General features: G+C 39.6%; 1 protein-coding gene across 1 annotated transcript; it reads left to right on the forward strand.

Annotated features, from left to right (window-relative positions):
• Positions 1-90: 90 nt before the first annotated feature.
• aebp2 (AE binding protein 2) lies at positions 91-17,587 on the forward strand. The gene is made up of 8 exons (XM_053650628.1): positions 91-1,445; positions 7,028-7,238; positions 8,070-8,177; positions 8,330-8,516; positions 8,650-8,774; positions 9,746-9,813; positions 10,317-10,430; positions 14,576-17,587. Exons 1-8 carry the CDS (start codon positions 970-972, stop codon positions 14,586-14,588), a joined length of 1,302 nt encoding a protein of 433 aa, XP_053506603.1. The 5' UTR covers positions 91-969; the 3' UTR covers positions 14,589-17,587.
• Positions 17,588-18,986: the final 1,399 nt, after the last annotated feature.

Raw genomic sequence — 18,986 nt, forward strand, 5'->3', positions numbered from 1 at the left:
CACGGTTTCCCTCACTTACTTGCACAAACACCACAAATCCCTATACCCAAATCCCCTGGCCTGTGTTAATGCTACAATAACCTCATTGTCAGTATTTGGTTGAGTCCACCGCCCAAAAGTTAATATGAAACCGATACTACTGTTGTAACTCGTAAATCCCGACTTCCGATCAGGAAAACCTAAAAGAAAACGCTCCCACAACTCGTAAGTCCTACTCCAGAACTCGTCCTTCTCCTCAACTCCGAGTTCAGCGCGTGACGTCAAACAACATGGCTGCGTGTACAGTAAACACTGCAGCGCCTCTTACCTTTAAATGGGTTATACTGTATATACACAAGCTTAGCTTTAGATCAGTCAGACACATTCACTTGTTAAGTAACACTGACTCTACATGAAAGTAAATAGACATGACTGTGCACTGGGGCTGTGGATTCAATTTAAAAAAAGTTGTTTGCTTTATTCATTTGTAAAGTGCATGTGATGACTGACTGTTACTGGCACCGAAATCATATTAAAAGGGACGTTTTAATTAAAATGAATCTTCTAGAAAGCTAATTAACATTTCAGTTATCAAAGTATCACGCAGTATTTAGCGATAGCAAACCTTAACCCGCTGAGTTATTTCTAGCTCTTACTTTTCCCACTATGAGCGCGGCCATGTTGAAGTGACGTCACGGAATCGCAACTCTGAGTTGGAGAGCCGTTCAAACGGATCGTTCGCACTGACAAGTCGGAAACTCCGCAGTTCCCACTCCGTCGTGAAAGCAGCATATGACTGCTGCAAGTGCTTGAACGCGAGGCGAGGCAGTGTTACCACCGCGTGGAGGCATGGAGCCCTACGTCACCGCTGTGGCTCCGCCCCTCATGTCCCTGCGCTGTGTAGCGGCCCGACGAGAACTGATTTCCTTTCTCTAGCCTGTCCTCGAAACTTTACACTTTGAGTTACACGAGACGCTTTTGACGCCCGCGATGGCTTCCGCGACTTCCGACACGTCCGAACAAGACTCCCCGAACCCTAGTGAGGAGCAAAACGGCACGGCTAACCCCGAGGGCCTGCGCGCTCCGGATCAGGAACCGGCTGAGAGCGAGTGTGTTAAGATGGACGAGAATGGCGAGCTCGAGGAGGAGAAGCGCACGGCTTCCGACGAGTCCGAGGAAACCCCATCCAACGACGAAGGACTGAGCAGAGACGGTCAGGAGGAGAAGGAAATGGACACGGAGACGGACATGCTGGGGCAGAAACGTGTCGGTAACGCGGAGGGCTCGGCAGACGTGACGGCGGAGCTGGGGCAAGAACAAAGGGAGGAGGAGAACGTGTCCTCGCCGCTCCACTGCGCCGTGAGGAAGGGTGAAGACAAAACGGGCACCGAACTCAAGCGCAGGGCCAGCGTGGAGATCTCCTCATCCGACGGAGAGCCGCTCAGTCGCATCGACTCCGAGGACAGGTTTGTACATTTTTACACCGCTGTCCCACAAGAGTCTGAGTTCTCCACACTTTTCATCAGCATGTCTGGGTAAAATACCCACACTGACCTCCAACACCACCTGTTTATTTACATCTGTCTTTGTGCCCAGTTTAGAGGAGCACTGCAGGGACTTCAGCACTCTACATCACTGGCACAGGCCAGGCTTTTTATCATGTGGGTTTTTTTCTCCTCTCAGCCAAAACTACACTTCTAAAAAAAAAAAAAAAAAGTGTATATTCGGTTAAAGAGTTTAGATGGAAACTGTAGCACATCACCACAAGACGTGGACATCTCTGGAAAGTACAGAGAGATGGCATTTTGTTTGTGCCGAGTGGTGTCAGTGTGAGAGCTCTCGAGTTTTGGTCTGGTTTTGAGTTGAATGTGGTTTACTGCACTGCACCATGACTCCCAGCTATATAGCTGTTATGATTCATTTCACGGCCAAAAGTATGTGGACACCTGAACATAGGTGCTTCTTCCACAAACTGTTCCCACAACGTCTGAAGCACACAATTGTATAGAATGTGTTTGTACGCTGTAGCATTACACTTTCCTTTCACTAGAACTAAGAGGCTCAAACCTGTTCCAGCATGACAATGACCCTGTGCACAAAGCGAGCTCCATGAAGACGTGGTGTGTTAGGGTTTGGAAGTAGGTGGAGGAACTCGAGTGTCCTACACAGAGCCCTGACCTCAGCCCCACTGAACACCTTTGGATGAACTGGAACTGAAGCCTCCTCGACATACCAACATCACTAATGCTCTTGTAGCTGAATGAACACAAATCCCCAACAGCCACGCTCCAAAATGTAGTGGAAAGCCTTCCCGGAAGAGCGGAGCTTATTATAACAGCAAAATGGGGGAATAAATCTGAAACGGGATGTTCAACAAACGCATATGTGTGTGAGCAGCAGGGATACACATACTTTTGGGCCATATATATATATATATATATATATATATATATATATATATATATATATATATATATATATATATTTAAAATATGCACACACACACAGTGGGGGGGGGTGAGTATTAAATGTGTCAACATTTTTTCAGTAAATATATTTCCAATGAGGTTATTCACATTAAATTTTCACCAGACATCAGTATTAACTCAAGAAATCTGGAAATATAAAGAATTCACAACATTAAAGTCCATAAATAAAGTTATGTGTAATAAAGAGGAATGACACGGGAAAAAAGTATTGAACACGTGCTGAAAAAGCAGTTCTCCAAGTTAAGGCAAGGAACCAGCTGAAACCCATAAGTAATTATACCTCCTATCTGTGCAAATTAATATCAGCTGGGTTAGTAAATTGATGGTCTATAAAAAGGCTTTTCACTACCAAGGTGTCACACAAGAAACATCTCATGATGAGTAAAGCAACTTTATTGTTGTGAAACATATTGATGGAATCGGATACAGACGTATTTCAAAACTTCTGAATCTTCCAGTAAGCACCATCAGGGTCATTATCCACAAGTGGAACATCATCACTCCGTCATCAACCGGCCACCCAGAGGAGCTCCTCACAAGATCTCTGACCAGGGAGTCAGAAGAATAGTCAGAAGAGTAGCCCAAGAGCCAAGGACCACTCGGAAAGAGCTCCAGAAACACTTGGAGGCAGCAGGTGCCATCGTCACAGAGAAAACAATAGGCAATGCACTCCACTGCTCACGCTCACACTGCAAGTCTCCATTACTAAAGAAAAGGCATGTCGAAGCTCATTTAAAGTTTACTACAACTCATCTGGACAAGCCTGTGAAATACTGGGAGAGTGTAGTCTGGTCAGACGAGAGCAAAATGGAACTTTTTGGTTCTCATACTACACACCATGTTTGGAGAAGAAATGGCACTGCACATCACCCTAAAAACACTACACCAACAGTGAAGCTTGGAGGTGAAGCATCATGGTGTGGGGCTGTTTTTCATCACATGGTACTGGCAGACTTCATATAATTGAAGGAACGATGAATGGAGGCCTTTAACGGGAGATTCTTGAGAAGAATCTGCTGCCATCCACCAGGATGATGAAGATGAGACGTGGGTGGACCTTCCAGCAGGACAACGATCCAAAGCATACAGCAAAGGAAACTCTTAATTGGTTTCCAAAAAAAAATTATGGTGTTAGAATGGCCCAGTCAATCACCTGACTCGAATCCAACTGAACAAGATTTAAAGACAATATGTTTTGAAGAATTTACCAAAATCACACCTGAATACTGCAACCCATTCATTTCCTCATACAGGAAGTGTCTTGAAGCGTCATTACAAACAAAGACTTCTCCACTGTTTTAAATAAATTTCAGTTAGTGTTCAATACTTTTTTCCCCCGTGTCATTCACCTTTATTACACACAACTTCATTTATGGACTTTAATGTTTGGATTTCTTTATATGTGTGGATTTATTGAGTTAATACCAAAGTCTGGTAAAAAAAAAAAAAAAAAATTCATGTGAATAACCTCATTGGAAATATATTTGGTTATATATATATATATATATATATATATATATATATAATATATAATATATAATTTTATAAGTAATATATTTATTTATATATATATATATATTACTGAAATAAATGTTGATGTGTTCCCCTGTCTGTGTATGTGTGTGTGTGTATATATATGTGTGTGTGTGTGTGTATATATATATATATATATATATATATATATATATATATATATATATATATATATATATATATATATATATAAAATGTATATGTGTGTGTGTATAATTTTATACATTTCCAGTTCAAAAAAACTCAATTCTTTTCTAATTTCAATCTTGGTACAGGATCTGATCTCATATGTTTTTTTCCGATATCCACCTTTTTTATGCCAGTATCGGCCCAACACTGATACCGTGTATTGGATCATATTGCTTATCTTAATTATGACCATTTCTTAAACTCGTTGCTCTTAAAGATGCCGAGCATCACATCTGCACAGTTTGTTATGTGCTGGCTAATTCCGACCCATTTAGCTCAACCTACTAAGATCTGTAGCTAGTTTGCATAATAGGCAAAATCTACTTCTGTTATCTATTCCTAGAATGTTTGTCCTGTCTTCGGGACGTTGGTGTCAAATGACTCATCAGAGGCGGCCCCTCAGTATTTATTAGAACGCTGTTGAGATTTGTTAAGTGTGGCCACCAGTTGTCAGGACTGTTTCTCAAGAACCATGAGTCTGATTCAGCTGAAATTATATCCTACACCTGTGCGCTATTCATGCTTTTCACTTCACAAGAATATCTTGCGTAAAGTGTCCAGTGAAGATTTCTTTTTCTCCTGATTCACTGGCTCATGCAACATCATTTGTATAATATGGCTAACCCATTTTTGCAAACTGTTCCTAGGATGTTTGCTTTATCTTCATGAAAGTGGTGTCCATTTACTCACAAGCGGCTGTCTGTAATAACACTGATGGAAAAACATGCTGGCATTTTGTAAAGAATATGGCCACCCACCTGCCAATCAATCAGTGTACAATTCTACGTACTGCAGTGGTTTAAAAAGGAAATATCAGAAAACTCTCACGTTTTGGTTCAACACTCACTGGCCATTTCTGTTTTTTCGAGCTAGCATGCTAGCCTATTTGCATGTGAAACCAGCATGCTGAGGGTTTTTTTGTTTTTTCAGGGGGGGGGGTTTAGCCTCTCCTGATTCATTATAAAGAGGAAGCTACTTTTGACTGTGAGCTTGATCAATTTTAAATATTTTAGATTGGGAAGTGGTTATCTGGTCTTATTTCCATCTACCCAATCTTTCACATTTTTTTTCAATCTTCACCTGCAAACAAAATATTTTTGCAGTATCAAGTTGCATAAATGGATAAATTAGTTAACTTGAGATATAATTATTAGTAGCAGTTTGTTACATTCTGACAGTACTGTAGCAGACGTGATTACGTTATAGCATTTATTAATAAATAGACGTTCTTAGTTACAGTATATACAACAGTGTCATGTACAAGTGCTCATCAGTTATCAGTATTCAATTATAATATAGTGGTCGCTATAGTACCACATATCTTTTTAATGGTAATAAAATTATTTAGCTGTTCGATATTTGTCCCAATAGTGAAATGCTTAATGCTTTACCTTTTAGTAATTGGGTCCCTGTTATAATGCTGGGACTGATTTGTTCTGTTTTAAATGCCAGGAAAAACATGCAAAGAGTTGTAGTGCATCTGAAACCCTTATATCCTTTGTAAACCCTGTATGTGGTTTTGGGTGAGGGGTAGCTTCTGGAACTGTATAGATTCTTATCCGTACCTCTGTTTTAAACGTGTGTATGTGAGTGAATAAAAGTTGGACAGAGGCACAGCCTCCCCTAAAAGCCTATTCACCCATTCACACGGATTCATTGTTCTTTGTTGGCATTGCTTTTTCTTGGGGAGGGGTAAGAAGGCACAATTCACAGTGGTGCTTCCCGCTCTTTTCCCCTCACAACTGTTGGTAACACACTGGAAGGTACTCCCTTCATCCCCAGAGCTGCTAGCTGTGGTTTGTCGCTGGGCCAAACAACCTTCTGCTCGCAGGTCCAAGCTGGCCTAGACCTCAAGGCTTCCCACACCCAACCTGCGTTTCTGCTTAAAGTCACCGCCCAAGTTTGGGAACCAGGCAATTAACCTTGCAGCATTCTACGAGGGCCAACCATCAGGGTGTTCATTTTTGTGTCCAGTATGTGCCTTATAGTGTCTGAACCTCACGGCTACCCACTCATCAGGTAAAGGTGTGAGGTGCTGCCCTTTCTAGACAAAGAGTTGCCCACTGGTTTATGGAGGTAATCACCCTGGGCTACAAGCAGACTGGATGTCCAGCTCGTTAATTTGACATACCATTCTTTGAGAAGTGTGCCATCCTCGCTGGGCACTACTGTGGGGTGTGCTACTCAGGAGATCTGCATCATAGCTATCTGGGCATTATCATGCACTCCAGGTTCAGCCCCGCCCCCACAAATGTGTGAACGTGTGAATTATTTCCAAACACCTTTCCAAGCAACCTTGTATGAGTCAGGGTCTCATGATCTTGTGGCATAGGGTTATCCACATGGATGAGGGGTGAAATATGATGCTAGTTATGAACTGTGGTCCTATGAACCCCGTAAATAAGCGCCAGGTTTGCCCGTCATTCGGAACAGCAGCACACTCAGTAGGCACTTGGTGAGTAGGTTCCAGGATCCGAACTGACTAGTGTTTATAACTTTGTCTTCCGTTTTTGCTTGTCAAACTGCAGGTGGGAACTAAAGTGAGTAGGGACCGAATTAATCAGTCCATTCGCAGCAAAGGATTGGTCAGAAAAATCATGCAAGGCAGTTCTTTGGATTTTGTCACTTTACTGCATCATAGCTAATTTGTTCAGAATTGAGAAAAGCTCCAATCAAATGTTACTTGCCGCTGTCATTGGAATTGCGGATCTGTGACGCAGAGAAAATGAACGGCTGCCTGTCTTTTTGTCGCCGGCTAACACCGGTTAATTAATCAAAATTACAGTATAAAATACAATGAGAACTGCTTATATGATGTGTGTTTGTGTGTGTTTTAGTATCAGCAGCACCCTTATGGACATGGAGAGCACTGCGTCCAGTGGACGCTCCACACCAGCGATGATGAACGGCCATGGAGGAGCAGCTTCAGCATCTACCAAAGGTTCATCATATCCCTGCTGTTGGGATCAGTGCCCTCTGCTCTTCACCAGCAGCCCGGACCTGGCCGAACACATACGCTCAGTCCACGTTGATGGTCAGCGTGGAGGGGTCAGTAACACACTACACTATTAGTTTGAAATGATCATCAGTTTAACGCACGGTGTATCATTTAGGTGAATGTCCCCCCCCCCCAGATATCAAATATTTTGTGGGCTCAAGCTATAGATACTAAGACTGTTACTGACCCATATATCAGCTGGTTGATATTAATATTGATCTGCTTTACTGGCATTGGAGGTAATTGGGCAAATAAATAACAGATGATGTTAAATATTATGTAGAAAATAAATTTATAAATGTATTGCTATTTCAACAACCACCGAGTATTGCATCTTATTTTATTGCTGGTAGTGTAACATGTGGTTAAGCTGTTTTGAATGATTGTAGCATCATCAGGACTGATCAGTATTACAGTCGTGTCTCCCATGAGACTACAGAACATCCTTCAGATACGTTTGAGAGTTCAGTGTTCACCAAGACCTGTGTCTGACATGTTTCTTTGACAGTATGAGGACTTTATATTTCTATATGAAGCTGTTTATGATCCTAGAGTTTGAGAAAATCATTGAAGTACATCCCTGTTTAAGTAAAGTTGCTGGTGTCTGCTTAATGTTTGATCATATAAAATTACATCAGTGCTGGTGTCAGAGATTACAATTCTACATCATATGGGCACTTGTCTGTTTATCTATTAAACTTTATACTAGGGGATGACCACAAACCATGTACTGAAGGGGTGTAAAACAAAAACTCAACATCTAGTCAACTGCTTCCAGTCAGTTTGTAATAACTCACACTATCTCTGAAAATCACTATTATATCACCATCTTACCCAGCTTTACTGTATACATGCTAAATGTGTGTGTTTCTCTGTGCTAGGTGTTTGTGTGTCTGTGGAAGGGCTGTAAAGTGTACAACACACCGTCCACTAGCCAGAGCTGGCTCCAGAGACACATGCTTTCCCACAGTGGTGATAAACCTTTCAAGGTATGATTCAGTTCTGTGGATTAATGTCTACAGTGCCAAAACACCTGGTATACCAAGAGGGTTCACTCTTCTACAATTCCTTAAAAATTGTGATTCCGTTATTTCCGGGGTTTTTTGGTCTGGTTTCATTTAATCTTTCCTTGCTTTTTCAGTGTGTAGTGGGTGGTTGCAATGCCACCTTTGCCTCTCAGGGAGGACTAGCGCGTCACGTACCCACCCACTTCAGCTCACAGAATTCATCCAAGCTGTCCAGCCAAGCCAAGCTTAAAGAAGAGTCGCCTTCCAAAGCAGGCATCAGCAAACGCAGAAAGCTGAAGAACAAATGCAGGAGGTCATTGCGTATGTATTGGTGTCTCAGTGACTTTTTTTAGTTGTTTTTGGGTTTTGTTTTATTTTTTGTTTAATTTATTTATTTATTATAAGTGATTATCTTTTGCATACCTCTTTTTTTAACCCAAACCGCCTGTTCCAGCTCGGCCACACGACTTCTTTGACGCACAAACGATGGATGCCATCCGTCATCGTGCCATCTGTCTCAATCTGGCAACCCACATTGAGAGCCAGGGCAAGGGCCACAGTGTGGTGTTTCACAGCACGGTGAGTCTGTAATACATGACTACAGGACAAACATGTAAAAAGTTACTTTGTCCATTCATCCCTTCAGAAATATCCTTATCCTTAAGCTGCAATTAAAATATTTTATACATGAAATGAATCGTTGAGTCAATGGGATAAATGTGTCTCAAACACGGTGTTTCTCAGCTGCTCCAGGTCGCCTTTACTGCTTGGATCAGTTTTGTTGGGCGTTCAGACCATGGTCATGGTCTTGGTCTGGATCCATGGTCAGTCGAACTCTAGCATGGTTAGATTGTGACAAAGTGATTCAGTCCTGAATTGACCTGACTGCAGGAAGTGAACCAGACCATGACATGCATTATGGATTGCAGGCAGCATTTTTGTTGATGCAAGTGAGCCACCGGACACAAACCGAGCCAAAGGACAGAGATGTAGTGCTGCAGAAATGCTGTGCTCAGGATATTTGGACTATCTGATTAAAAAAATCGAAAACAAAAAAGCTTGATGCAAATCACATTTCCACTTTATTTATCATTTATGTAGCGACGGTTCTGTGTCCCCTATTCTCAGAAGATTATAATTTCTCTACGCATGCACAGGTTTATTGATCTCTTTCCTGTATTGCATGGTTTGTTTAAATATATAGCGTGTGAAACCAAACCCTTCCAAATAAGCAAACAAACCAAACGTGTCCTTTTCAAACAGGCATGAAAGCACACAAGCAAAATGGAGGCGTGAGAGAGTCTGATCCATGATTTATGAGAGAGAGAGAAAGAAAAATAGGAAGTAAACTGTACCATCCTAATGGATGTAAGAAACATCTGTGGATTCGAACTCCATCCCTCCCAAAAAACAACAGCTTCAAGCTCAGTACTGAACTGGTCACTAGGCTTTCTTTATGCTGACCAGAGCACTACTTTCTCAAGGTCTTCTTGAAAATATCCTTAAGTCTAAAACCTCCAAAATATTTTGTATATATTTTAAATGAATAGGTCATTGCAAGACGGAAGGAGGATTCAGGGAAGGTGAAGGTGCTGCTCCACTGGACTCCAGAGGACATGTGAGTACAGTTCACCAAATCAAACCTCCATCAGTCTAGACAGAAGAACAGAAATGCACTGCTTCTCTTCTACCTCTAATGGAGAACAGGTCATTTTGCGTACTTTCGTGTTTTAAAGGCACACAGCCTTGATGTTATGATGTTAGTTTGTAGTGCACTGGCATTATATTTGATCGTTTATAGTGCTGACTGATTAAAGCATGTTTGTGTGAAAACCATTACTGTAGTATTGCTATATGTGGTTTTTTAATGGTTAAAGGTTTCCATTTATTTCCGCATTGAACTAATAACTCATGATTATGTGCACAGGGTGAGTATTTCTGATCTTCTGAGATGGGTATTACTAGCATATGTTCCACTAGACTGGAAGACTGGTGGTGCTAGTGGTTGTTTGTGAGCAGAAGAATCGGGTTCAGCTATTATGATGGCAGACATCAGTGTAGAGAGAGGATAGTTTCTAAAAGGTTTACAAATGTTGTTAAGTGCCTCTCTCTCTCTCTCAGACTGCCAGACTCGTGGGTGAGCGAGAGTGACCGACCACAAATGAAGACCAAAGTGGTACATCTCTCACAGCTGCCTCAGGATACAGCCGTGCTACTGGACCCGAATATCTACAGGTGAGATGCACTTAGCCCATATTAAGTAGGCGATGCAGTTTATTGTAGCACCATGATCAGAAACAGTTTTGTTGGCCGAGTATGCCTAAGTGTACAAGGAATTAAAGTGTTCCTACGGTGCACACTTACACATACAAGCACTACACTGCAGTGCTGGACTTAAACAAGACATAGAATAATACAAAAACCTAATGGCATGACCCCATGACAGTTTACAGTGAAAATATAACACCATTTTAAATGACCACTCACACAGAACAGTTAACACATTGGCACATGGCAGTAAAGAGAGCTGGCAAGATTCTGGGGGGTAAAAAAAAGCTGTTTATATCTATATTTATATCTGTTTAGTGTGCATTATCTTTTGAATCCGATTAATGTATTCGTATTCAGTTATACCCCTGAAAACAAACACACACACACAATATACACTCTGCTGCATTCAGGGAGCCTTTCTTTTCTGATTCAATCCTGGCTACTGCAGTAATTTATATTCGCTAGTGGTGCGCACAGGAGTAAAAGACACAACTAGTGCTACATAAAATTTAAAAAAAGACTCGATGCCTGGTTCATTGCTGCTCACTTCTGGTGTAAAATTTTAGCAGTGCAGAGATTACAAACTGCAGTTCTATCATCATTCCACACAAGAGACATCATCTTTACACACAGCACGAAATTGATGTGTTTTCCCGCCCTCTTTTGATTGACAGGATATAATCGGCCCTGATCATCTGATGTTTTTAAACTGTTGGCCGACGGGCCATAGCCCTTAATCATAGGGCTGCACGATTATGGCCAAAACTATCATCACGATTATTTTGATCAATATTGAGATCTCGATCATTTATCACGATTATTCGTTGATTTTAGGGACAACATATTTTTACTGCCCTTTCACATTTAAATAAACAGACCTCTGCTTTCACCTCCATGTTGTGCTACATTCCTGCTCATGTACAAATCTTTACATCAAATATGACTGGTCCTTAAAGTGCATCATCTCGTAGAAGCAAAATATAGATACAGTTGTACCCAAAATATAGGATGAGTAAAAATAAAAATACCATCAACCAAATGAAAATACGCAATCAAATATAACGATATTCAACCAAATAAACAGTTCAGGCGAATGCAGAAAAGTCACTAACAGTGTTTACAGGAGGAGAGACGCAGACAGATCACCCAATAGAGGTATAGAGTATAAGCGCGTTTGGGGAGGTGCGCACGCAGTCAGTGGAGGCTCTCGCTGTGGAGCCAGGCGGAAGTATAAACAAGGCTTTAGCTCCATGAGGATGAAGTTGATGGTCCAGAAGCATCTGGAGCTTTTCTTTTAAGAAATCTGTCCATATTCTTTTGCACTACACACACACCGTCACACGCTAATTATTAGGATATAACACACACATTTTACGCATACTGATGTTGACGTGCTGCTGACAGGTCAGCGATTGGGGTCGAGGGGCAGGGAATTATTATTTTTATATATAATTTATTATTATTATTGTTATGTGTGTGTGTGTCTGTTTTATTAATTCTGTGTCTGTGTAAGTGTGTTTTATACACACTTTAGCATTTTAGAAATGTTTGAAGGATTTTTACATGGCACCCCTGCTCTCACACCGGCACACCGGGGGATACGTTGGCCTAGAGACTTGAAACTTGGTCATATAGTGGTAGTAGTATTGCTCGCTACTCAGAAACATGGACTCGGCCAAATTGGTCAAAACGCGAAACTACTTATAACTCCTAGACCATTGACCATAGACTCAAGTGCTTTATACCATTGGATATCCGATTTCATTTCTGCCTATAAAAATTTTCCACAATCTTGGATTTTTCATAAAATCTACTTTTGCGAACTAGTCCTGGGTTTTTTTTCCCCATCGGGACCAAACCAGTGCCAAATAATTCTACTGAGTCTCATTATCAAAAGTTATCAAAGGAAGTAGGCGTGGCCACGTTTATGTAAATGGATGTAACTCTTGAACGAAATTAGATATGGTGTTTGTCAAACCGTTTGGTAAGTATTTCAGATAACGTTAAAAACCTACTTCTGCGAACTATCCATAGGGTTTGTTGGTCAGTATGAATGACAAGTGCTACGAGATTCTGTGGAGTCTATTTTTTATAGATAATTATTGAAAAAAAGTTGAACTTTCAATTTTACGTGTCGACAACATGGACTTGGCCACATTAGTTACATAGTAGAGATGCACCGATACTAAATTTCTCAGCCGATACCGGTAACCGATTATTCAGAGTGATATCGGCCGATGCCGATACGATAGTTCTGCCTTTTATGCCTTCTTATAAATGAATAATAATAAATTTCACAATTCTGAAAGAAATGCAAATCAAACTTTATTCTCTCCATTTCAACAAGTTGTTTCACAGTAACTGGTCTCATAAACAGAAAACACATTACTCGAATTAACATTAACTAAATTCTGAAGATTAAAGTAAGAATATTAACTTATTGAATGTAATTCATTTATATTAACATTGACTGAATTGTAAAAAAAAAAACCATCCTGTTAGCCTCACATTCACTCACCACAAACTCAAGCATTTCTACTCCATGACTGACATCAAACTGGTCATATATAGTATCAACTTTTTATATATTAACATTCACTGGATATGAAATATACTACTCTACAAATATATTTTTCTGTGCAATATATATATATATATATATATATATACTTTTTTGTCGACTCATCTTCATTAAAATCTTTCAATGGTGTACTGACCCTTTAATTCAGCTCGAGTAGCACACAGCACGAAATCGATGAAGTAGATGAAACCGATAGCGTGAAAAATAGCCTTTATCAGCTCATACAGATTATCGGCCAATACATCAGTGCATCCCTATTACATAGTAATAACTCAAATGGAATTAAATATTTTCACCGAACTTGGGATACTTATGTATGTCCTTTAAGATCACTTGACAAAAATTGCTGAGTTTGGCCAGCATGGCTGCATATGTGTGTAAATGATTGTATACGATCCGATGTTTGAGACATACACATGTTCTTTGTATTCTCTGTTCGATCTCCTCATTCTGAACAACTTTGCTTTAGGGCCACTGCTGTCAGTCAAATTGTCTGTTAAATATTTGAGATTACTTAAAAAACCTAGTTTTGCAAACTAGTCCTAGGCTTTTCGCAGGACAATTCTTTGGACTATTTAGATCTATAAAATCTATATCTTTTTTTTTTAATTTTTTTTTTTAAAGTAACTTTTAATTTACCCTTGCAAGATCACATCAAAAATGTTTGAAGTGGGCGTGGCCACCCATACTTAAATGGCTATAACTCTTGAACGGAATACAACACCACCAAACATGGGGTGCTTATGCATGGGCTCAATCTGAGGACAGATACAAAAATAATTACTGATTGTGACCAGTTGGTGGCGTTATAACAGAACAAAACATGAAATTGGCACTAAATGTGGAACCGTTGGTCCAATAGACTTGATAAATAAATCTTGCGAGAACGGTCCTTATGCAAGGTCCAATCAACGCATATGAGGACAATTGTGAATGTTGAAAAACCTGGCCGCCATTGGTCAATGAATGTTCAGCAGCTGTTAGACGAGCTTAATGAAGGCCGATATTTCTTAAAATTATCTTCTTTTTTTTTTTTTTTTCTTCGACTTGGGTGCTTATAGGATTGCGCATTGTTAAGCTATATCTTTTAAGGTCATTAAGGATCCTAAACAGCTTGAACCCTGATAATTGTTGCTTGCAGCTTTATTAGTCATTGTACTTTCATAATGTTGAACGTACCTCATCAGACCTCATCGTACCTATATCTATACACTCTACTGTCTAGAAGAAGAGTCGCAGATCTTTCTCTGGTGACCGTGCAACTGTGCTTTTCTGTGTGTTTCTGATTGGAGAGTCCACATGCTCAATCATTACCAGATTGTAGTGAACATGCTATAGTACATTTTTAAATAAATCACGTCTGAATAACAAGTTTTTGTGAGAAAGTATGTATCTAAAGATGTGGATCTTGTATGGGAATCTGTAGAGCCTTATCTTTGTTTGGTATATAACTCATGACCTGTGCTCCTTACCTCATGCTTAAAATGTGTCTGTCTTTCCTACTGAATGTGAATTTGTTTGTTTTCAGGATGTTTTTCTAAGAGATGGGGAGGATCATTGCCTGCTGATGTTTCCAAGCTCAAATGGACTTGTGGCTCTGTGGAGGCAGGAGTTCAAATTCTTATTACCTTTTTTTTTTTGTTGTTTTGTTTTAATGCCCAAAATTTTAAACGTGTTTTCAATCTATGAAGAGGAAGAAATTGCACAATATCGAACTCTGAATGGTGCTAGACTTTGAAATGCTTCATTTTATTTCTTAATACCACTATAAAGTTAAAATTGAATTGCTCTCCCTTTTTGTCCACAGCTTTTCCTCACTAGCTTTATAGAAATCCTATAGATGTATTTGTTGAGAAAGTGCCCATGTAAATATGCCTGGAGATTTGTAATATATTTTTGTACTTGAAGAATTTTACTGTACTGTAGATACCTGTAATATTCCACAAACGTCAGGAAATATTACTGCACAGAGAGATAGAACGGGATAGTTATTTAGCTTGGAACTATGTGAATGTTCCAACACGTTTTTAGTCAAAGACTAGATGTAGTGACCCCTTTTTTCACTGCGATGTTTGTCGAGTACTGCTACAGTGTGCTTTATAATAGATGAGAATGATGTTAATGTTAACGTGTGCGCTCTTTGATAGTGACCTTACTCTAGTTATATATGAGCCAAGGACCCTAAAGACATCTCAAAGAAATGGTGCTACAGTAAACACTAGCATTTTAGACTTGTATAGAAAAGTTTTTTTGATCGAGAATGGTTGTGCTCTGTAGTCTGTGGAGTAACTCAAGCCAATGTACTGCTGGATCCTAACTCTGTCTTTGTAGTAAAAACAGAAAACAATGCAAGACCATTGCGTCTGTCTTTACTTGTGTGTTCCTCTTCACACATCCGCACAACAGTCACCCGCTTGCAAGCATGTGTAAAGCATAAACTGTATAAAGCACAATTCAGGGCACACACACCCACGCTCTAGTCTAGAACATTGATGAATCATGAGTTAATTTAAACTAGGTGCTGTTTAAAACTAACATTATTCAGTAGCCTTAGTCTTAGTTGTCTTAAACATTCCTCTTCTCAAACAGATTCATAGGTACGCATGTTTAAATCAGTATTTGCTAAAATATTGCTGTGCGATGATTATCGAATGAGAGCTCATGTTAATCCTAGTGACAGAAATTAGGCATGGGAGGAACAATAATAGGTGTGTGTGTGTGTGTGTGTGTGTGTGTGTGTGTGTGTGTGTGTGTGATCTTTTTGTTTTTTTGTTTTTTTAAAAAAATGTTTTCTACTATAGTTCTGAAAACTACAGACTTCCCTTAACTGAAACTGGTGTATATCCCAATCACAAAGGAGTCATTGTGGTCTGGAAAAACTGGTTGATCCATTTAGCTATTTTTAGATGGATGGTTTGTGTGCACTTGTCCACTAAGAGAGAGGAGTCACTACAAGTCAATGCAGAGTTCTTCTGACTGATCACCATCTTGATGGGAGTGGTCTCTTCCAGGATGAATCCACAGGGTACCAGGGTTCACTTTGAATGGTTTGATGAGGATGAACTTGATGTAAACTACAGCCTACGGCTTTCACAATCCTCAGATCTCGACCCTGCTGAACATCTATGGGTGATTTTGGAGCGCAATATACTAGCTTTTTGAGCCTACATGGTGTTCATCCTTCCAGAGACCTGTACTAGGTTCCAGAGACTTATAGAATCAATGCCAAGAATGCAAACACACTTAATATTGACTGTAACAACAGTAAACTGCATTATCCTGGTCAGAATGGGGTACATTTAGAGTAGATGTGGGATGAAACCCACTCGGACTTGAGACCATGCTAAAGTGTGCAGAGCTCAAATCTGAGTTTACGACGCACACGTATGTTTCAATTACGAATAAGCAGAAATGACTGAAAGACCAGTTGGACCTGCCAGCAGTGACACCAACACACCATTAGGGGGCAGTAAAGCATTACTGTTCACCCAGCAGTGACCTCAGTAGAACTATGGAAAGATTCAAATCAATTAATGTATACACGTATATAACTTAATGTGTTAACTTGTAAAGCATTTATGGGGCATAAATAAATATTTAAAATAAAGTGTTAATATGGAATCAGTATGTAATCTTGGACATGTGCCTTTTTTAATAGCACGTCACTTTTAAAATAAAATAAAAGTCAAAGTCACAAAACATGACGCAGTTAGTGAACATACATATCTGTGTAAACTTTTAGGAATGGTTATTCCTTATTGTATGTTTTGATAAGATGTTAAACATCTCAGTAATTGGCCAAAGTTATACATTTAATATTATAGTAAACCCTAGGTGAGTAGTCTGTCCATCAGCCTACATGCCAGCTGAAGAAAAAGAGGATGAAACTACTTTATCTCCAACAAGTTAGATCAGGTTACTTTTTAATGATAGTGTAATCAGACATCACTGCAATCTATACAGTTACCCACATTGCAATGCATTTGTAACTACATGGCCATTTTGATTCCCTAGTGAAATACTTAATGGGTTAGTCCTGTCATACAGATAGGCCATCTTACCTGAAATTCAAAATAATTGTTGTTCATTTCTTTAAACATTCTTTCCAATCTGACCTTTGGAAAGACACAACATGAAATACTTCATACAACTATGTCCTTTATACAACTCATTCACCCCAGGCAAAATTTACCTGTACAGCATGTGCTTTAGCAGCAAGTTGAATGTTTGTCAATATTGTTGAGAATTTCTTTTTATTAAAATTGTCTAATTCAGTTGTACATCTCATTTCAAAGTTTGATTAATCTACCACATCTCTTTAATATTTAATATGTAATATAATATTTTATATATCAAGAGGGGGGGGGGAACAATATTGGAAGAGCAGGCAGTCGAACAGATACATGGAGACAAAGAGATCAATACTAAAACATTCCTCTGATTTAGCAAAACTTCATGCTAAATACAATGTAAAAATTTAATTCTTATCAGTGTTTGTAAAGACTGTTTTGTACTTATTTGAATGAATGAATAATTTCTGTTTTTGTCTATATCTCATGCTAAATTGTTTCAGAAATGAAAACAAAATCTAAGATAAAACAAAGGCAACCTGAGTAAACACAAGATAGAGTTTTTAAATGATAATGTTATTTATTGAAGCAGAAAAGTTATCCAAAACCACCTGAGAGTGTGAAAACGTATTTACTCCCATAGTTACTAATTCCCCAAATCTATCAAACTGCATTCATACAGTTGCAGACAAAATTATTCAACCCCCATTGCAGATCAGGTTTATTGTCTAAATTTACAGACTTTCAGCTGTTTGCAATGAATAAATCAAACAAAAGCAATTGAAATAGTTCGACACAACTTGAATGCTTCAAGTGGTTTCCCCAAATTCAACTGAAAATGCAACTTGATAATGACTTCTCCAGTTACAAAATTATTCAACACCCTGAATAAAATCCCTCACAACAACAGGTGTTGTCTCAAGCACACCTGCTTCAACTAATCAAGGGCTTCATTAGTTGCAGCAGGTGTGTTTGAGCTGGAACACATGAAATACCTGAACTGGCTAGGGGTAGAAAACATATGAAATACCTGAACTGGCTAGGGGCAGAAAACATATGAAATACCTGAATTGGCTAGAGGCAGAAATACTTTAAAATACCTGGACGGGGCAGAAAAAGGAAGCTATCGATGGCTGCAAGCAGATTTCTGAGAAGGCAGGTTGTGAAAAACCCTCGAGTGACTGCAAAAGACCTGCAGCAAGACTTGGTGTAACAGGCACTGAGTTTTCAGTGAGCACAGTAAGGCGCATACTAAATGCAGGTTTCCATACCAGATGTACACCACTACTGTCTGCAATCCAGTCCATGTCAGATATTGCACATGATAATATAATGAAGGATATTTATTGAACTTTTTGTTTAACTGAACATCAGTATACAGACACAAAAAAATGTTTATACACTTTTGATACCGGCAAAAAAAAACACAACACAAATACACAAATATGTAACAATTAGCATACAACATTAAGTGGAGCGGCTGTGGTCCAGGTGGTAGAGCGGGTTGTCCACTAATCGTAGGGTTGGCGGTTTGATTCCCGGCCCACGTGACTCCACATGCCGAAGTGTCCTTGGGCAAGACACTGAACCCCAAGTTGCTCCCGATGGCAAGCTAGCACCTTGCATGGCAGCTCTGCTACCGTTGGTGTGTGAGTGTGTGTGGAACCACTACGGTTAAAAAAAAAGCGCTTTATAAATGCAGACCATCCACCATTTAAGTCCAGACTTAATATCTCGACGCAGAAATAAAAATAGTGGATAATTTGCTCTATATTTTTTTAATGAGAGGAGGGAGGACAACACTGACATTCAAGACAGAAATAAAATAACATGGAAGTGTGCGATGTAATGAAGTGGGAAACGGGTATT

The sequence above is a fragment of the Ictalurus furcatus genome, chromosome 19, assembly GCF_023375685.1.
Source record: "Ictalurus furcatus strain D&B chromosome 19, Billie_1.0, whole genome shotgun sequence".
Taxonomy (NCBI): domain Eukaryota; kingdom Metazoa; phylum Chordata; class Actinopteri; order Siluriformes; family Ictaluridae; genus Ictalurus; species Ictalurus furcatus.

What these genes read in the sequence shown, in the direction of transcription:
- aebp2 (XM_053650628.1), top strand. Translation starts at nt 970, where the DNA reads ATGGCTTCCGCGACTTCCGACACGTCCGAACAAGACTCCCCGAACCCT. An exon ending in TTGATGGTCAGCGTGGAGGG is followed by an intron (nt 7,239 to 8,069) that starts GTCAGTAACACA and finishes TCTCTGTGCTAG; the next exon opens with GTGTTTGTGTGTCTGTGGAA. An exon ending in GTGGTGATAAACCTTTCAAG is followed by an intron (nt 8,178 to 8,329) that starts GTATGATTCAGT and finishes TTGCTTTTTCAG; the next exon opens with TGTGTAGTGGGTGGTTGCAA.